The sequence below is a fragment of the Psittacula echo genome, assembly GCF_963264785.1.
Source record: "Psittacula echo genome assembly, chromosome: Z".
In the NCBI taxonomy this organism is placed as follows: Eukaryota; Metazoa; Chordata; class Aves; order Psittaciformes; family Psittacidae; genus Psittacula; species Psittacula echo.
In genome coordinates this window covers 35,776,449-35,797,753 of record NC_137742.1, presented here as the reverse complement: position 1 = coordinate 35,797,753, position 21,305 = coordinate 35,776,449, and the positions used below count along the sequence as shown (strand labels likewise).

General features: G+C 36.3%; 1 protein-coding gene across 1 annotated transcript in view; it reads right to left on the bottom strand.

Annotated features, from left to right (window-relative positions):
* Positions 1-21,305, bottom strand: part of CCDC171 (coiled-coil domain containing 171) — a gene marked incomplete at both ends in the record, with an annotated part of 152,274 nt that overhangs the window by 7,176 nt on the left and 123,793 nt on the right. The window contains 1 exon segment of the mRNA XM_080638297.1: positions 14,972-15,124. Within this exon segment, the coding sequence (XP_080494423.1) occupies positions 14,972-15,124 (153 nt within the window).

The window sequence follows — 21,305 nt, the reverse complement described above, 5'->3', positions numbered from 1 at the left end:
AATTTGTTCACTACTTTTCTCAAGTACATTCGTAATAAATATGTAGAGTAAGTCAGAAAAGCCCCTTGAAAATCCAATATGCATTAAGTACTGATGATGCTTAAGCACTCTTTGCTGAAGAGGTACAGTGTTTACCAAGGGTGGAACAGTCTGGATGAGCACTGGTGTCTGGACAGTGGAATTAGGAGAACGGCTGTAGTGAATGCCTCCTCAAGTAAGGCAAGACTCAGAAGACAAAGCCTGGTCAGATTCTGGTTTTGCTAAATTACAGCAAGTTCAGATAGGTTATGTAAACTATTTGCTTTGCTAGTATCTCTACAAGGACAAGACCCCTTGAAGTTCTCTCTAAAAACCACTAAAAGGGCATTTTTTCACACAAGAAATCTGATTCTCATAAAAAGAAGTATACATCCAGTTTATAGAAAGTGGAAGCTCAAGAGAAGCTATAAGCATGAAGGAAACAAAACAAAAAGGAAATACATTGATGGAGAGGTAAAGTGGACATCTCTCTCAACAGAAATTTATAGCAAGGACATAAAACCAACTTATTTTAGGAAAGGTGATGAAAAGAAGTCTTAAGGACTTGGAACTCACACATCTCTTGCAGAAGTTGTTGATGCAAAAGTGAACAGTTTTGCAGCAACGAAAAAGAAATGTGGTGAACATCTCACTCAGATTTCAAGTAGGAAAATGGCACTACTCAGAATTAATAGGCACACATGGCATTTTACTGCAGATGTCTTCAAAAACCTTTAGGTGAACAAAAAGTGATTTGGTTTTCACTTGGGTTGCGAGAATACATAATCCTGAAATGAGAAGGGAAATGCTGAGCTCATGAATTGACAGCTTTTGGCATCCTCAAATAGCAGAATGATGTTAGTTCTTAGGAGACAACAGAATTTGGACGAGAAACTGGATACAGACATTGCTTATGAAACATATCTACACTTATTTGAAGAACAGACTGATTTCAATCTGTTATCCAAAATACAGACAAACACTTGCATGCTGAGTAAGAATGCCTGCATTCGTATTAGGCTTCTGGTTAACCTAAATCTCAGCTCATCTAAATAACTGTATTGAACTGAGTAGCTTCTTTTAAAGTTCCTCTAATAACAGACCTAAAAATGTTTAGAAATGAACTATTACTACTGAACTACTCACGTTTTCCAAAACGAATGTTTATGATTAAGATCATAAATGTATTAGGAGGATAAGGGGTTACACCCTTTTAACACCGGCCAATGCAGTATACATCATCTGGATTGTCCAATGCAGAGGTGTAGCCTGCTACCTCCCAGCCAAAACCCTGATAAGGGCTTCATCTGCCTTCCTCATAAACTAGCTTAGAGATAGATTCACCAGGAAGAGGCACTTTTGGCTCCCTGTAGTTTTGAGATAGTTTTCAAACTTTTGTTTGTTCAACCAAACCAAGTACTTTAATGTTCATCCAGCCCAAATAATCCTTACCTGAAGTAACTTCAGGAGAGTTAGTCCTTCTGTTGCAAGTTGCATGCAGTATCTGAGGCAGTGTACATTCAATAGAGTTCTAAAGGGTAGTTTTATAACAGTAATGGTCAGGGAAAACAGTTGGCTTTCCAACCAACTTATTGCTTATAAAATAACAGTTGATATCTGAATGGCCTAAAAACATATTTTAGGCTCAATTTCAGTTGATGGCTAACATGTAGGTCTTTCGTAAATGCAAGATCCAAATTACACTAACTGGGCAAGGAATCAAGCTTATCAGCTATAAACAACTTGAGTGCGGGTGAGCTAGGTTTACTGTCTCTATTGGTTTTGGCCAAATTTATATATACAGCTATACTTCAGACTGAAGTTAAAGAAATAGAAATCTAATAATTACTTCAACTTTTTATACTTACCAGATTCCTGAGTACAATCAGCCTCTAAGAGCTGCTCTTAGCCCAGGTACTAGATAATCACTATTATGTGAGGCTGAACATCCTGTTTGAGTGAGTCCACTCGCAAAAAGGCAGGCAAACGTAAACAGTATTTTCAGCATACCGATCGTATTTCATGTGAATCAACATAAAAAACATGCTAATGGATTTTCATCCTTTCATATACCTATGTCAAATGAGTGTTCTGAAAGCACAAGAGAATAGCAAAAACAAAACAAAAAAAAAACCATCCCAAACCCAGAACCCACCATGATCACATACAACACTACAAACATTCATCCAGCCTGTAAAATTTTTAATCAGAAGAGTCATGAAGAACATAAAAGGAGACTTGTGGAAAGGCTTCTGCAGCTTTCTGGTTTATGAAACAAAAAAGCTGTAACAAAACTTTAAAGAATAATTTTACACAGTGATATTTCAGTAATTTTGTGTGCCTTGAACATTCCAGAATGATACCTTTAATTCCTTTATTCAAAGCTCCTGATTAATGATGCTTTTATAAAAAATCTCTTATTTAAAGTGTAGTAAACTTAATTAAGTTATTAAATTAAACTAGAAATTTCTGAAGCAATAGGATATTTTGACATGCACAAATTAAAACAGAACTGTGTGCCTTTTAGGGTCAGGAAAATTTGCAAGGTCCTGATTCAGTTACAATACATGCCCAGGCTCCTGAAAGAGTGCAGTGCATTTAGTACACCCTGAACAAGAAAACTTGATGCCACAAAGAGCCCGAAACACTAACAGGCCCCTGAGCATAAGCTTATAACCACCACATGAGCTGATCCTTTTTTGATCACAGAAGATCCTTGGTACCCAACAGAAGCTGAAAAATTAGTGAAATATTTCATTACTGCAGCTGCCAAAGACTTTCAAATTACCTGCAACCATTACTTAGGTAGGACAAAAGGCCCTCAAAATACTGATGAACATACAAATTTAAGTGAGGCAAGCATTGCAATGTCAGCTTTATGGTGTATTTTACTGAATGAACTATGGGTTTATGGACCAATTTCAGTTGAGAGCCAGATCCAAAAGTGTGGTGCCTTAAAGCAAGGTGGCTTTACAGGTTCCACAGATCTCTCTCTAAAATGAATTGAAGCAATTACACCATTTGAAAAGGATGAAATGGAATCATTACATCATTATAATGTTACTTTGCTTTCCTCATATCATCATACGCAGCAGGGAAACTCTGCTGGTGATTGACCACATTATTCTTACGTATATTTTTTGTTAATTTTATTACTTACGTGCAATTTAAAGATATCCTACCTTCCACTAAAAAGAAAAAAGTAAATTGATTGCTTAACAAAAAGGTCCTTTTGAAAAGGTACTATTTATAAAATAAGTCAACAAAACCTCACAAATTCTTGTAAAATGGGAAAGCAAAGTTATAGCTTAAGAAGCACACTTGTTTCTAAACCTCTTTCTTTAACTGAACCATTACACAGACGGAAGAAAACACAAGATATTTGAAAAATCACTATTAGTATTATAATGGTAACATCCTTTTAGCTGACAATAAAGCTCTTTACCCCAGAGTGTACTCATTTTACATTTTTATAATTTCTTCAAGTACTGGTTTATTCAACAGGCCAAACTGCTTCACGGAGCCCAGTCCCTGGAGAAAATAGGTCCTTAATTATAATCAACTGGAAAAATTGTGCTTTCTGTACATAATGTGGGTTTCACAGGCTTCTATGAGAAATTTTTATACCTAACTTGAAAACAACAACAACAACAAATAAAGAAATATAGGTTGGGTAAATATTAAGCAGTGTGACTTAAATATGAAAAACTCAATAAAAATAAATATTAAGATGCAACTTGCTGACTGTATGCCCTTAAAACATGTCAGTGTCACAGGAATAAAATTACAGCAATAAAATTATGAATTAAGAACACTGTTATGCTTCATACCCCAACTCTGAATTTCCTGTCTTTCTACCTCTGCAAGTCATACTCTCTAGTATATTTTAACCTATTGTGGTTTGGTTTTCTGTTTGGGGTTTTTGTTGCTGTTGTTTTGTTTGTTTTTGTTGCTTTGTTGTTATTATTATTATTATTATTATTATTATTTCTTGCATTAACTGTTATGCTTAAAATACAAAATGCAAGCAATCAGCAATGGAAGTAGGTAAACATATATGTCTACAAAACCACACTGCTCTACCTCAAAAATGTCACAGAAAGGAATGCAAAGGTTTGTTTTTTCTCTCCACAGTTTAAAAGGATACAAACATGCACAATTATGGGAAAGTTTTGCTTAAGCAAACCAACAGAAAAATATCTGATGATTTTATAAATTTCAGAAAAGCAGAAAGTAAAGCAGGTTAAGCAGCAGAGACAGTCATCTCCTCTGAAGGAAAGTTTGCCCACTAGCTGGCACTGAATTCTCTGCTGGTGGGAATGGCATCCTGAAGGAAATGTAAACCTCTAAGTATGAGATTTTGCTTTACAAGCACTTACGGTACGACTCTTGAGGGGACTACTTATTTCCTAACTATTTAAAATGTAGGTTTATGCTTAAATATACTCTCCAGGCCAAGTCCTGTTAAAGGTCAGCACAAATCTTTTTACATTTTGTTTTGGTTTTTAATGGGTGTGTGTAGCGTTATCCATACTACATTCTAAGTGGGGCAGTGACTGCTGCACATATATGCACCTCTGAGGCTAGCTTAGAAAGAGGCAGACTCCTGGAAACACTGCGCTAGGTCTCGCTCTCTCGTATTTTTTTCCTGCAAACTGGTTGGTGAGCTAGTGGTACAAAGTAAACAAGAAACACCACAAAAGAGAACAAAATCCTTCTACCTATCATTCCCAATCAATTGAATTGCAGCTCACAGGTAGCATCTACACATTTTGCACTATTCATCAAAGCTAATGCCTGAAGATTAGCACTGAATTTTCTCCATATAAACATGCTTTCCATATTTACCTTGAAACACAAAACCAAACAGGTGTCAGAACAAGAAAAAAACTATTGACAACAGTGTATCTTATAGGATCTAAATTTAAAATGTCAAGAAAATATCAGGAAGATGACAATCTGGATTGCAAGGATTCATTTGCCATTTAAGTATCTGAGCTAGACTTATTCAAGCATAGCCATGCTTTAATCCCTTCCAAAAATTTCTCAGTAAATTCAGTCTCAGAACAAACAGACATTCGCTTTATGTTTAACCCACAGTTTAGCAGGGAATAATAGAAGCTTCCCAGCTGTCTTTCATGAAATAACTTCTTCAAAAGGGAGGAGGAAGCACCTTCTGGCCTAAGTAAAAGTCCTTCAGTCTGGAAAGAAGTGAATTTGTCTGCCTTTGTAGAGAATATTCCTTTTCTTCTATAAAGCCAGTAAAATTGTATCCTCAGCTGTGTTCTTTTGTAAAATTTTTCCCCAGGGTTAAATGTCTTGGTCTATAATATCCAGTTCTCAAAATAACAGCCTGTCTAGCAATCCAAATACATTTATTTCTACTGTGCAGCATTAGCAGTATACATAATAATATCCAAAATCTTCTTTTAATTTCACATGCAAAAAATGCCACTTTGAGAGGTGTGGGAAGAAGGCAAAAGAAACAGGAGTGTGTAGAAAACAGGAAGGAAACATATGCGGCTAGTGAATAAAACTTTTTGCATATTACCACTGAAACATATTTCAAAAGACCATTGCAAAGACCTCTAATAAAGAAAAATGCATCACATTGCTGTCTCACAAGTCGTAATTGCCCTCCACAGCAAACGGGGTCTTTCTGAAACATTTAGTTGCAGGAAACCACATGTACCATTTTGCAAAGAAAATAAAGGACTAACTTGTTCCAGTATTTTTCCTTCAAGAACTGAACAAAATGAAGTGTAGATATTCGTTTCCTTTTTCTCTGTTAATCTGCTACATGCACAGAATGAATGCATGATGATTTTTACAGGGCAAACTTGAACCTATACTTCAGACTAGTTTCCTTATCCAAATCATTATTTTCTCTAAATCAATTTCTAATTAGTTGCTCTGGGAGGTACAATTGTTGCACTGGCCTGAGTATTTAGGATAAGAGATGAAAACAACTTCAGATTCCAAGTGCCTTGTTTTCAGTCCTGGGAACTGAGGACACTTGTTTGTGAGTTACAGTACCTCACTAGAAACACATTTCTAATGCCATAGAAATGCAAACCACGAAGGAAAAAAAGGAAAGGAGATTACCTTCCTGAAAACATGTCCCTCCTTTTTTGTGACTCAGCCAATGACTTGAAAGATTTGGTTTGTGCTTAACATTGGAACAAACCAGTGGTCATTTAGGAACTTCATGGTTTCCATTAAACTGTACAGCATGGACATTGGGAATTTCATGGCAACTGTGAAGTGAGAACATAGATCTTGCTTTGCGCCAAAGCACCATCCTCTGCCGAGAGCTAACACCCACACACATCCACTCACATTCCTTAGCCAATTCATGTCACTAAGGAGACTTTAAGAACAGACAAAACAAAGAAAAAAAAAAAAACCCACAGAAAAAAATAAAAACAAAAAAGACAAATCCAACCCCACTTAAACCTCTTTCTTAAGCGCCTGACAGCAAAATACTGCAAGTGGAAATGTAATGTTTAAATGCAAGGAATGCATTGTGTCCATCTACAGTCTTTACAGCATTAACTCTGCAACAACACTGAAAAGCTGAAGTACTGGAAACCACCTAATTACCTAAACATTTACCTCTCCGCAGGTGTAAATACATGGGCCTAATAAGCCTTCCCACTGTGAAAGCTGTTACTTAAATTATATTAAAATATTAAAACTATTTAATGAGCTTTTTTCCCCTAAAGTAAATTGAGTGTGTGCCTTAACCTGCTTCAGGCAAAGGAAGTTTCAAACACATTGGTTTTGAAACTAGCCATTATTTCCCATGTTGCAAAACCAGCAATTTTATTTCCCAACAGCAAATGAAACTGTCAGGAAAATTTAGACGCAATAAAATTGGGTGGTTAAACCAACGTGCTGGATTTGGAATAAAAATGAATTAAAGGAATTAAAATTAAGCATTATGTCAGTCAAACTTTACAAAAACTATTTGAAAAGGAGAGAGGGTATTGGGTTTAGGGGGGTTTGTTGGTTGTTTTTTTGTTCAGTGGTGGGTTTGGGGTGGTTTTTTTTTCAGAAGTTAGGTTTTGGACTTGGTGAAGTCCATACATAACTACCCATTTTATGTCCATCAACAGTGTCACATTTGAAATTTGCACAATGAAAAATATTTTGCATAAAATTTGTTGCTTCTGGCAACATTTCTGCCTAAATAAAAAGTTGTCAGGCAGTGTGTGACTTTAGTGGTAGAGAGTTTTAAAATGGTGGCTTCAGTCCAAGGCTAGCTAATAACGGCTGACATGCACTGGAATCTTGAGGCCTAAATCAACATTGTTTTCACAGCTGTAATTAAGCCACCTAATCAGAAGCACATTTTGACGGGACAGTTTCTGGAAGCCAGACATTACAATTTCTTATGCCTGGAGCGCAGTGGCTCATGAGAGGTCCTCATTTAATTTCAGGGTTGGGTTTTGGTTGGGGTTTGGTTTTTTTTTCTTTTTTAGGAGAAAAAAAAAGGCTGTAAAATGAAAAGACTATAAAAAAAAGCAGTGTACGGCTGTTGAAATGAAGCAGGCCTATGTGTTCATGCCTTGACCAACCCTGCATCCCACCCTCCTTCGGCTCTCTGCCGAGTCCCCAGCTCTCAAGTGGCAGCTGCACACAGTGAGATTAAGGGCTTCTGCCAAAGTCAACAGATGAGCTGGTCTGAACTGGCTCTCTGTGTGTTCTGATTGTAAATTGTGCTGGTGATGATTAGAGAACTCTAACACAGGATGTCGTCTCTTAAAACTGTCCAGAGAAAATAATTTTTATTTTTTTTAAGCTCAGGAAATTTTTTTAAACTTCTTTTGTGGCTTGGTACATAGTGTTGTGTCTATAACTTTCAGATGATTCAAACATAAATTCACACAACTGAAGTAAGTATATTATTGAAAAAAAAAAGCACCGTTACTTGCTCACAGCAAGATCCTTCATTGGCGATGTTTACGTAGCAGGGTTGCTGCTGAAAGCAATTCTCTGACTGGAACACTCCAGTAGTCTTGTTCTCCTACCACCTGCGAGTGGAAGATACCCCTAAAATTCAGACTATCAACTATTTTTGTTGCGTGACTATCACTTCAGGACGTTAAAATGGCTAAACTGTCTTGCTCTTTTTCTGGAGCGCAGCTACATTACTAACTTTAACATAAACTTTCAACCCCAGAGGCCACTGTAAAACTATCAATATTGAAGGCACCAGTCACTGGGGTCTGATTACATTTAGTTCTGCGCTTTAATTACATATGGATTCTATTAACTGAACCTTTTGCCTTATAGGCAACATTTTAATCAAATTACTATAATTTTCAAATATGTTACAATAGTCTGACAAGTTAAAAGTTCACATACCTAGAATATTGAGTATCAAAAAAATTTTGCATAAAAAAGGAAGTACTCTTTACACAATAGTAAATGTGTTGCTGGATTACTGTAACTGTTTTTGAACACCTTGCCCGAAGTTACATAATGTGATTTATATTATTGGTTTCATTTTTTTTTATTGGTACTACATAATAAGCAAATAATTTAAACTGTATGATTTATACTGTTTGGTTACAACTATTACTTGTGTAAGCAATACCACATGACAAGGGGAGTATTTGCGCTATGACACCTGCATTCCCTGGCTATGCAGTAAGGTTGGCAAATTACACCCAACTGCTTAATATCACATAAGAAATGCAAATATTTAAATATAAAATAGTTTCTGGAAGATATTAATGCTTTAGGGATTCAGCCTAATAGAGAGTTAGTAAATATTACAAATACAGTTTTCTATTTTTGCCTATACTGACATCTCCACTCTCTCACACCTATTATCATCTCAATAATTGGGAAATTCTCCTTGTGAGCCTGTCAGATTTTTCTGTATTTTCTATCAATTTATGACCATTCATGTGTTTCACAGCAAATAAACCACACACTGGCAACCAACCGTCCTGAGCGAAAGTTGCAATTATTTGAGGTTCATATCCTACTCAACTTTATCCTAGACTATTTCCACGAAAACAGTGCAAGACAGAGGGTAATACTAACAAGTCTGATTATTTTTTGCAAGGCAAAATTAAAAACTGGTATCTCCAAATCTTTCAAAAAACCAGTTCGATTCCAAATCTTTCGAAAAATATTTCAGTTCAACTATGCATCAGGCTAGCATGAAGTAGTGGAAAAGCCAAGCAGAGTTTTCATCCAGGACCTATTATTGCAACATCTGGGAAGAATTCCCCCAGCTACATCAGTCATTCCATGTCCTAACACAAGAGATATGGCTCCAGCCCATGAAAGATGCTCTCTGACATTTAACATGACACCGATGGAGTAAGTCCCTTTCTCCTATGCAGCAAGCAAAAAGGCAAACAGGGTGTTTTATTTTCACTCCAGCTCTGTCCTTACAAATTTAAGTCATTGCATCCCTATTAGATGCAGGTCTCAGTCTTAAAATGCAGACTGAACTGATGACAAGGGAACAAACGGTATGGGAAGAAAGACAAGTAAAACCACTGAACTGAACGTGAACAGAACAGCCAGGCTAAGTAGGAAGAAACTGGTGCAGTTAAATTTTGAGTTTTAAATGTTTCTTTTCTCTCTACCCCCCTCCATGACCAGGATTCAAGTAGATCATAAGAACTGAGAGCTGACTGCTCTGAGTAGGAAGAAAACTGTACTTTTTGCTTAATGTAGTTCTTCATCAAAATATACAAGCATATGTCAATTACTAGCATCTCAACAATAAATAAGGATTTTCCACATGTAAGACGATTCTCCTTGTTTATCTCATCTTACCAAAACATACAATTATGTCTTTTCAGTACTTAAAGTGATATCGTTAGGCATTTTCAAAGGACAGACACAACCACAACTGCAGGGGGTGAGAGAATGTCGTGGTTTAAGCCAGTCGGCAAGTCAGCCACGCAGTTTCTACCCCCCACCCGCCCCCCCCCGAGGGATGGGGAGGAGAATCGAAAGAATGTAACTCCCACGGGTTGAGATAAAAACAGTCCAGTCACTAAGGTATAACACAAATCACTGCTGCTACCACCAATAATAATAATGATAAAGGAAATAACAAGGGAAGAGAATATGATACCACCCGCCAAAACAAGCCCAACCGAGCAGAGAACGTGCCCTTCTGGGTAACTCCGAGTTACATCCCCGGGCATGACGTGCTGTGGTATGGAATACCTCTTTGGCTAGTTTGGGTCAGGTGCCCTGTCCCTGCTTCCTCCTGGCTTCTCCTCCTCCCTGGCAGAGCATGAGACTCACAAAGTCCTTGGTCAGACTAAACATTTGAGCAGTAACTAAAAACATCAGTGTTATCAGCGCTGTTCCCAGGCCGACAGTCAAAACCACAGCAGTGCACCAGCTACTAAGAAGGAGAAAAAAATGATTGCTATTGCTGAACTCAGGGCAGGGAAGAAGTAACAATGATGCAAAGCTACACAGAATGAGTGATTTAATTTTCAAACTCAATTAGAAGAAGCATCCAAAGACAACTATGTTTTCATACTTAGTTAGAGAACCCTGCTCTTCTTACAGAACTTCACCTCTCTTACCCATCTGTAACCCACTCTCTCCCCCTTTCAGTTTCGCTCCCCAAATTCCCATTTCTCCTGGGTACACAAAGCTTTTCTCTTTTTGTCATCTTTATAAATCACTGTTATTTCAGGCTTTGTTCTTTGCACTCTGATTCTGAAGTGAAAGCAGAGAAAGGAAGTAATATCACCAGATCAGCTGCACTTTCAGGATCAGAAAAACACCTGACCACCTGCAATGCAACAGTGGCTTTTTTTGCCTGCCAAACCTGATACCAGAATATTTTAAATTCTTAAAATCCTGACATCAGTACTGATATCAAACACAGAATCTCAGGGCCAAAAGCTACCAAAACACTTCGTGAAGAAATTTTATAATGTTCTGTCAGTTCCTCCTATATATCAAGTCACGCTGGAAAACACGGTGTCACTGCATCCACTCTCAAGAACACTGTGATTGCAGCAACAGAATCTTTGGCAGCACAGACACTGCTGATTCATGTGCTTTCCATGTGACTAATACAATAACACATGTGCCCCCCAGCACCCACAGGATAGTTGCTTTTGACTATACTACTGCACAGTGCATTTTAAAGCTCTCATTCAAAGCCTACTTATTACTGCAACTCTGAATGAAAGTCTAAGTATAGTAATAAACTAACGTATCTGAAGAATTAAAGTGGACCAAAGCAGCAGAATGCAGTACTGCTAAAGTAACTGGCAAGAGTGCATTTACCAGGAAATCCTAAGCACAGTCCAGCTTATGATGTTTATACTACTAGATGTTGCTGAGCAAGAAACAGAAATAAAAGAAAGAACATTTTAGCTGATACCTTCTTTGCTTACATACAGATGGTGTATACAGTTAGTTACTACAGTGAAGTACTTCCACTAAATCCACCTTCTAAGCACATTAGTCTTTCCTAAGGAAAAGAATAAGACATAAAGGGAGAGTCACGTAAAGGGAAACAAGATAGTTCCTTAAATTTCATGGAGAAAACAGCAGTGCCAGTCCAGTAATGAGTTCAGTGCTCAGTGAAGTAATTATCTTATTTTGTGCTAGAGGTTGACTGCTGGCTTCTCTGTTCCTCCTCTTGCAATCTCTGTTCCTCCTCTTGCAACCTACATACCAATAGCCAAGACAACATACACCCATATCAATGATATCTTCTTAGCTGAATTATTATAACTATTATTACCATCATCATGTCTACCAATTATACGTATGACCTGACATATATGTGGTAGGTAGCAATGCAGAAAGTAGTGGAGGACAGAATTGTGACTGTGGTACTTGCACTTGAGAGAAAGTAATTAAAAAAAAAAAAAAAGAAATGCAGAGAAGTGAAACTGTTATGGTTACAAAAAAAGAATTGCAAAATGTTTATGCTTAATAACACAAAGAAAAGAAACTGACATTTTAGAAATGTAAGGGAAATTTCAGAAGCATTTGGTAAAAAAACAAAAAAAAGGCAAATGGAAAAGTAATACAGGAATAGGGAACAATAGAAAAAATATTTAGGTAGAAAAACAATAATCTATATTTCAGACATATTAAATTTTTAAGAGTTGCAAGAATGAAAAATTCACAGGCCCTTTCTCTGCAGAAAGGAAGAATCATCAGAGACGAGTACAACAGACAGATAGCTGGACACGAAGAGTACAGAGACATTCTGCTACTGACTCCCCTTCAGCCCACATAACAATTCTCATCTCTGTAAGCAGTGTTACCAGCGTTCATCTCATCTCTGTCCATCATAATCATACCCCTTCCTGTTCTTCTCTGTTGGCATTAGCATGAGTACACATAACCTCAGAATCTAAACATTACTGACTAGAAGGAAAGTGGTTGGACTAGAAGCAGTCTGGAGGATGGAGACATCAATTCAGAGTCTTAGATAAAAAATGAGAAGTCAGAATCACTGGCATTGCCTTATGGTATCAGTTTTGTTTTTCACAATTATCAGCAAAACCCAAGACAACAGAAGAGAAAAAAGTGGTGTGAATAGAAAGGCAACATAGTTAGCAAATTTCAGTACAAAAAAGGTCGATTAGGAAAGCACAACCTTCTGAATATGGAAAAGATGAGTACTGATGAATGGCTCAAATTCAGATCCAATGGACAGTTGGGAGGGCAAGAACCTTATATAACCAGCATATATAACCAGCGTACAGACATTTAAAGACAGCCACAACATACTGAGAAAAACACTAATCTTATAAGGTAACAGTCCACAGATGGTATACACCTGAAAGACTTTTCAAAAATGTACTTCAGCACTCCGTAATAAGTTACTGTTCTAGGAATACAAGCATCTGTCATATGAAGACCTGCAATTAATACAGTCCAGCTGCTGTATTTATCTCCTACATAAAAAGTTTTGCCTGCAACGTTACCAAAACTGGATATATGATTGAACACAGTGGACTGAAACCAACAAAGTGTGTACAATTCTGAAACCAAATAGATATTCAAGAAAAGTCATTACTCCCTTTCATTTCAAATAATCAAGCAAAAATATTTGTTCTACTCTTTTAATACAAAAAAAAAAAAAAATTAGTACAAACTTCTTCCTTAAAATTAGAACAGAACAGCACTGGCAGAAACTTTAATGTCAGTTGCTCCTGAAAGCTGTGATGGCTGAAGTCATGCTTGATGCAACTTTTCCAAATATTAGGGACAAGTTTACAGAAAACCAAAATATAGTACAAGATACCATAAGCACATTTTTTTTTTAATTGAAACTTGAACACGTATAATTCTAAATTTTTTGCCTTTACATTGGAATTCTAACCCACTTTCCATTAATGTTCATGCTTTGGTTCAAATTAAAGTGCATCTAAAGGAAGAACTATTCTTTTCCCTAGAGGGTTGTATAGGAAGGCCAACAGATCGTACTACAACACAGAAAGTACCATCTTTACATTGACACCATAGGCAGACACAAATAACTTTAAAAGCACCGTATTTACCCACAGGCATTGGAGAGATGGGAGGGCAAGGTATTTGTTTTCACTGTAACATATCAAGTCACTGCATAACCCTTTAAAGGCAGGACGAGCATAACTTTGCTAAAAGCTCTCTCAACCCAAATGAAGCAAACCTTGTTGAAACAAGACTGGCACACTTCCCAATCGTTAGTACACAAGTGGTCATCTTGATTTAAACAACAAAACCAATCATAACAGGAAAAAGAGTCACCCAGTTACACTGGGCACAGGCTCAGCAGGACACATGTGAACCTAGTAAAAAACATAAAGCCTGGGTGGAGGAGAAAAGGAGCAGTTTTAGTGAAGCAATTTCATTTAGTTTCCTAGAAAGGTTGTGCAGTCACAAATAAAACAAAGCTTTCATTCAACTCTGAAAACTAAAATTCAGCATTGACTAGTATATTTTCTATTTGCAATAATTTCCCATTGTACTGATCCAATATAGAAGCAGGATAAGAAATTAATGTAATTCTGTTGGAAATAACCAAGGTCACAGTCACAGTCTTTGAATATACATTTGCTGTTGTGTTTCTGTCACTTGCATTAGTAACGGATCTCTTCTTACCAATAGTCGATTTCAAAAAAGTAAGCACCCTCATTTTCCTTATGATCCTTTGCTTCACAAGAATAAAAGAGGAGAAAGGAGGAAAGAGAGAACAGTAAAAAAACCCCATCAAACACCAAAACATTACCAAAAAAGAAACAAGCCCCCAAATTTTCTCTTTTATTCCACATGGCAAAGTAAAGAAAGATGGAGAAGAAATACATTAAGTGTATGCAACTTGCACAGCTTGCACAGTCTCATTCTAGACATACTTGGCTACATATTTATGACAGTTTATGTGTCTGGCCTCCTGCCTGTGGGACCCAAATACATCTGCATTCAGTAATCCCCCTAGAGAGAGCTCTTATATCTGAAGAATCACCTTATTAGCCTTAAACAACTCCAAGTATCTTTGTAGGTAACAAGAAATTATTTCTGAAATTGGATTTTAACCCTGCAACTTTAGCATGAAGTATTATTCATAACCACTATTGTTTAAAAAAATGCCAGCATGCCTCCTAATAAACATTTTGTTTACATGCACAGCTAATAATATTCTGGTTTAGCCATTCACTGTACTGTCAAAACCCAAGAAATCACAATGTATAATTTTCTAGTGACAGCAGCAATTAATAGGTCCTTGTAGAAGATAGAGTATTAAAATTAAACCTCATGTTAACTTTTACCACCCTCTTCCTCTTCTATTAAAGTCTCAGAAGGTTTCTGTTGACACAAATTTTATTGCTCTATCATGTTTATAACGAAATATTACTGAATTTCCCTACAGATACTATGCAGCATGAAGGGAGACGCTGGCTAGGAAACCACAGCCAAATGACAAAACCTAACTGAAAAGCAGACTTACCAATTGCAGGTTCTCATTTTCATGAAGACAAGCTGTTTGGCTCTTGGACTTTGGGGCTGCAGTGAGAAGCTTATGAGATGCTGTTTCTCTCAGCAGCATGTCAATTCTGGAACTTGCAAGCTGGTAGACATCCATAAAACTTTTAACCATGGCCTTTAAAAAGTAAAATAAATCATCAGTGCCAGGCAGGTTATACTTAAATGACAAATAGCATACATCCAAATTCATTACATAAGACCTAAATTTTATTAATCAGAGAAATGAAACAAAGGTTAGAAGCCAGGCAAAAATTCCATATCAGAACTTGAACATTAAAAAGGTTTAACATAGGACGTGTTCCTTTCAAAAATCTTGAATATTAACAGCATTAAAGAAAAGCAAATTACTGCACACACTAATTAGGTGTTTTGACAAGCTGTTTTCAAATATGCAGTACTGCACTGAGCAGCTGATACCATTTTCATTGCATTTAAATACAAAATGCAGTGCAAGTTCAAAGTTTACAAAGAATCAGTACACAGTTTCAAGTAAATGTTCATACTTTCAAAGTAAGTCGAGTTACTAATCCTCCCACTCCACGTCAAAAAAAAAATTAATTTGTGAGAAAAGCAACACAGTAAAGCTGCAGACCTCTGAAAGTAAATAATTTGATTACAATATAGCTGGGAAAATAGAATTGTTTTCATGTACATAGAGGAAGAATGTCCCAACCGTGTAATATTGATCAGACGGATAATAACGTTAGCAGCACAAGAGAGTACAAATGATTTGGCAGTACTGGTAACTTTGTATCTACACTAAACAGTGGTATGCTGTTGAGATTATTGGTCTTTTTTACAACTGGTTAAAACCATTTTATAAATTATAGTTTTCCCTTCTGAAATGACCTGTAGCGAGTTTCTACTGTAAGAACATACTGCAGATAATACAAAATTAGCCTTTTGAATGAAAGCCTGTGGTAGAGGCAGAAATAAACTAGTACCTCAAACAAGCATTCACAAAGATTTTTACTGTTTTCCTTTGTTCTCAAACACACTACTGCTTTTCAGAATAAAAGGTAACATAGCTGAAATCAATCAACTCATTACATTTTCAAACATAGAAAACAGCACTGGCAAATTAACACCATCGTATCTTTTCTAATCAGAAAGAATATCCAAAATGTGTTTCATACTATGGTACTAGTCCTAAAAGTGCATTCACATAGCTCTGTAAGTCTGTCACTGTCAGCTCTGATCCTGCTTTTAAATTTTCCATCCACATTCAACATGACTGAAGTCCTGAAGCTCTTCAGAAAAAATACCAAGCAAGAATGTGGATGTATCTCACACCCCATATAAAATTGCCTGAGAGTCTTCACATGCAATTGCCCACATGTTAAAAATCAGACAGATGTTGAAATAGGTCTATAGACTGAGCCCTGTGACTCATAAACAAGGATTATATCAATGCGTCATAACAAGCTGCGTCTCAAATCTCATAGAAAAAAAAATCTTACGTGTTCCTTTGATTACTTCCCACATGATATTTATAGGTATCACTGAACTAGAAATGATTCCTTACCTTCTTCCTTTTACCTCTGCCACCACGAAGTTAGTGAAGCTACTAATCTATACAGCTTCATCCCACATCTCCAGGGCCAGTTAAAGCTCATGCAGTTATCTGAAACAGCAGTTACCAACCTGCTGCTCAACTTAGCTATTTCATCTTGTTTAACGAGTTCGAAAAATTTCAATTTAGGAAAAATGCATTAATTTTCAAGCTTATTTTCAGACACAGCAAATATTCTTTCTAAGACATTTAGAGTTTTTTCAAGTCCAGAAGGAAGCAATTTGTCAGCTTGTTAAATGTTAATCAATTCATTACTAACATGGAGGGTAACATTTATACATCTATAGGTACACACATTCTTCCAGTATTTCCCAACTCCCTAGCAAAGAGTCAGGGTCAGTTTAGACTTCTTTCACTCAGGGCTAACGTTAGGAAAAAGAGTACGTTTGAGTCAGTCTTCCAATGTGCAATCCTTGAGTAATGAGTGTGCAGAATGTTTATTCTAAATAATAATAGTAATAATAATAATAATAATGAGGAAGGCAAATACTCTGGGTTTTTGAAGGCGTTCATTTATATATGATTTTACATAACTCATGGCCATCTCAGATTAAGTCACAAATCTGTCTTCCACAATAGAGAAGTTCCACTTATTAGAAAGCTTAATACATGGGGAATGGGCATAGAACCTGGTCATTTGCATGTTATCAGATCTATTACATAAAGACAGATAAGGTTTACTTCTAAGCAGCCATAAGGAAAAAGGTCCTTATGACCTGTTCAGATATCCCATCTGTAATAGTAGTGTACACATAAAAATTCTGACTTAAGCTTGATTGATTCAGATTGATGAAGCTGAGAAACCTGAATTAAGAGTAAAAGTGGGACAGACTAATCTGATGCTATTTATAAACTACAAACCATTGAACTGCAATGCAAAATAGCAAAGTTTAAGCTGGGTCTTCCCTCTCCAGATTAATCTTTAAAAGGACTGAGAACACTTAACATCAGAGACAGTCCTCCAGGGGACATGTAGACCCAATTTCTTCTACTATTCCCTCCATGTACTTTTGAACCAATCATTTACTTGTTCTCTACACCATTCTTAGTACAAGTAATTTTAAGGTGCACAGTGCTATCGGTGCTTTAAAACAGCTTTTGCATATGGCTATAAAACAAGGCCGGAAGACTCCAAGCATCACGAGTATTTTATTCAATGTGAAAATGGCTAATACTGACAAATTACACAACAGTCTTTAAGGAATATGAAATAGAAATATAAACCTTTTTTTAAAATTAATTCATGAAATTCAAATGTCACTTAAACTTCAGCTGTTCTCAATTCAGTTATAGTAGAAACATATGACAAGTAATATACAGATCAGCATACGCAAATCAGCAGAAGACCTCTCATCAAAGTTTTAATGTATTTATTATACATTATAAAAACAGCATTTTTAATTTCCAATTAAAACACTGTGCATGTTGTTGCCCTCACCCTCAGTGCTTGGCTAATGAGAACAAATACAGTTCAAAACAATCTTTATTTGGATTATGAATTATAAATAAGTGTGGATGGAAGTTTCCATTTAAAGTTTTAGACTATTCTGAAGTTACAAAAATAAAATAAAATACCAAGTGATTAAGAGTCAGGCTTTTTATTTTTACATCCATGTTATACCGTTAACTCAGTATCTTATTGGGCCTACTGTTATCATAGAACTGTATCTCCTGTTTAGAAGGAACAAAACTAAAGCAAGGAGACCTTATATGAAATGATGCTTATTAAGAGGTATCAAAGATACAAAATGAGCAGCCTGACAAAATCATCATGGAGTTAGTAACATCAGATGCAGCAGCAAGAATAACAAGACCATCTACTTTACACAGTGTACTTTCTCCTGTCAGGAAATTCTTCAACCAAAAAAGAATGTCTGCAGGTAGTAAATTTACCTATGAGCAATATGTAGAAAAAGATGGACCTCAGAAGAATGAACGATTAACTCCAGTGTAACAAAGTGCTTAGATGAGAATTTGAAAAGGCTGAGAATTTCACTTACGATACAGAATCTGGCTGAAGTTCAGTTCAGGTAAAAGCAACTGGTGAGAAAACAAAACTCAACAGAGTGGAGTTCTGTATGCTTAATGGATAACCTATAGAATGCCTCTCATTGTTGCCTTGCTTCAAACTGGCATAAACAAGACTAGTTAAAACAAAACATACATCAATTACTTTTTGTTTTCAGAAGCAAGATTTCAGGATATTTATCATATATTTAAGAGCTATATTTGGGGAAGAAAGGATTAAAATTCATTTTCCCCATACATTTTAGCATTTGAAAAACCATTCTGTCTGCCTTGACCCATACACCAAAACGTCTAGTGGCATCAGTGGAGGATGTAAATACAGCAGCTTCTCAGGCATCAGCAAAACCCTCAAGGGGAACAGCATTCAGCAAAATTGCACTTTTGCAGCTGTTTGGCACTTCTTTAATGATCTATTCTCCTTGTATCTCATTTCAACACTAAACTTTTTGTTCGCTTCCATTCAAGCGTGGCATGCACAATTTAAATGTGCCAAAAAGCAGGTCAGTTCTGCTACAACTTTTTTTTTCTTTCCAACGAAAGCTGACTCAGTGCCACACACGAGGCCTAACTCTATCCCCTTCGCTTCAATAACAATTACTTTACCCCATAGGTCTCAGAGGATAGCCCAAGGGAATGAAGCTCTAAATAAAAGGCTAGATTCACTGCAAAAGGTAATGACATGACTTCCTACAAGAAAATTGAAAAGGGAGCATTGAAATTGACAGAGACTGAAGGTGAAGTGGAAAACATACTGGAAACCACTGTGGATGGGCATAGCAAGAATTGCCATTAAAATTATTACGAAGTGTAAGAGTTTCAAAAATAACATTGATCTTCCAGAAACTGATAAATTAAGACCAATGTGTTGGTATGATCAGGTAGAAAGCATCCTGAGAATTTTATAGCAAAAGAAGTCTCTCTGGAGCATGCAAGCAAAACACTACTAAACAAAATTAAGGAATTGCAGATTTTTATAGGCCAATAATATGTACATGCAAAAATTATTCTCTCTGTTGCACAAAGCACAGACGTATGCAAATGGCAAAGGAAAAACAATCGCTTTCACAAAAAACTTATGGTTTAAGCCATAGCCATAAGGAAAATGCTACTGATACATTGTACTTCTTCCCATTCTCTTACATAGTCTTGATACAAAAAGAACATTTTAGTCTGTAAGGGAGAAAAAGAATTTTCAAGTAAATGGTTTTGGTGAGAAAGAAATGGAAACTGAAAGAAGTTTCAGGCTGGCACCCTTCCTTCAACTTCCTCTTGCCGTGTATATTCTAGACATGAATGAAAGAAAGAGTGACAGGTAGTCACTGAAAATAGTAAAAAGTCCACATTAAAGTGCCTCACCTGTGAGCATGAAAATCTGCTTGGAGTGAGCACAGTATTTATTAAGAAAATGGCAGTGTCCCATCAAACATTCATCTCAAGAAGAAACAACAAAGTAGAACTTCTTATCACAATCCAGGTGAAATACCAGTGAAAGTACAATCTGCCTGTGCCTGGATGATGTAGCTTTTGGTCTACTGGAATGATATCATGGAAGCAAAATAGATGTACAAAAGATGAGGTACAGAATTCTGTTTTCACAATAAAATTCACAGAAGTAAAATCCGTTTTAAAAAGTATATTCTTTCTTATTTTTTAGGGACTCCGATATATGGATAGGAAATCTTGTATAAGAAAAAATATTTTTATAAATAAGTGTTTCCTAAATACTAAGTCTTAACTGTCTGAAATCTAATGTACTACTTATATGTGTATGAGAACAATTTAAGAAGGGGAGAGAAGCAGACATTACTCTACCAAGCTACTAAATAGGAAAATCTGAAGCAACTTCCCCTTGAGGTAAATATAAAATCTGAAAAACTACTCTGTTCTTCTGAAATCCTGTTCACAAACTATCCAACATAAGTACCTAACTTGACTATTTGCCAAAGTAGTAGTAACAATGTGTTTACTGAAAATTAAAATACTTTTTTTCCATTGCTTTTAAAGAGTGCTCTATTAACTAAGACCAATTTCAATTATTTTAGTAAAGAAACATGCTCTACAGACACACAGATGCCACTGAGACAAATCTTCTTAGAAACTCATTAAAAAATACCACTTTACTTTTAACCGGTGTAGAAAAAGCCTGTTGCTGACTCCAACACAAGAAAACTATTACCCCTCAAAATCTGGGTTGACATTTCATACACATTTTGACTATAGCTATGAAGAGATACCGATTACTCCTTTCTGCCACAAGAAGCAGCTTTTCAATTTTAGACTAAAACATTCTCAAACTGAATTAGCTAAAATATTTTACATGTGGTTATAAAGGGGAACTGTGTCCACTTTGCATTTTCCATGCAAAAAAGATGAAGACTAACTATTCTGCAGTTGCCATTCAGTAGGAGAGACCAAGGCACCTTCTGGCAGGTTTAGTCAACATGACAACTGCGATTATGTGGCTCATACATAAACAATCTTTACTGAGTCTTAATCTTCACATCAAATTTTAGGTGATTGCTCAAGTCTAATGGAGCCCAGGGGCTAGAAAACTGCATGATGTTTTGTGATACATATAGTTACTTCATCTCCTTTGCTTTTCTTACAAAGTGCTCATGGTGGCACTGAATTTTAATTCAACATAAATATGTCATCCTACATAAAGCAACATTTCATAGTTTTGTAAAGAAACTAT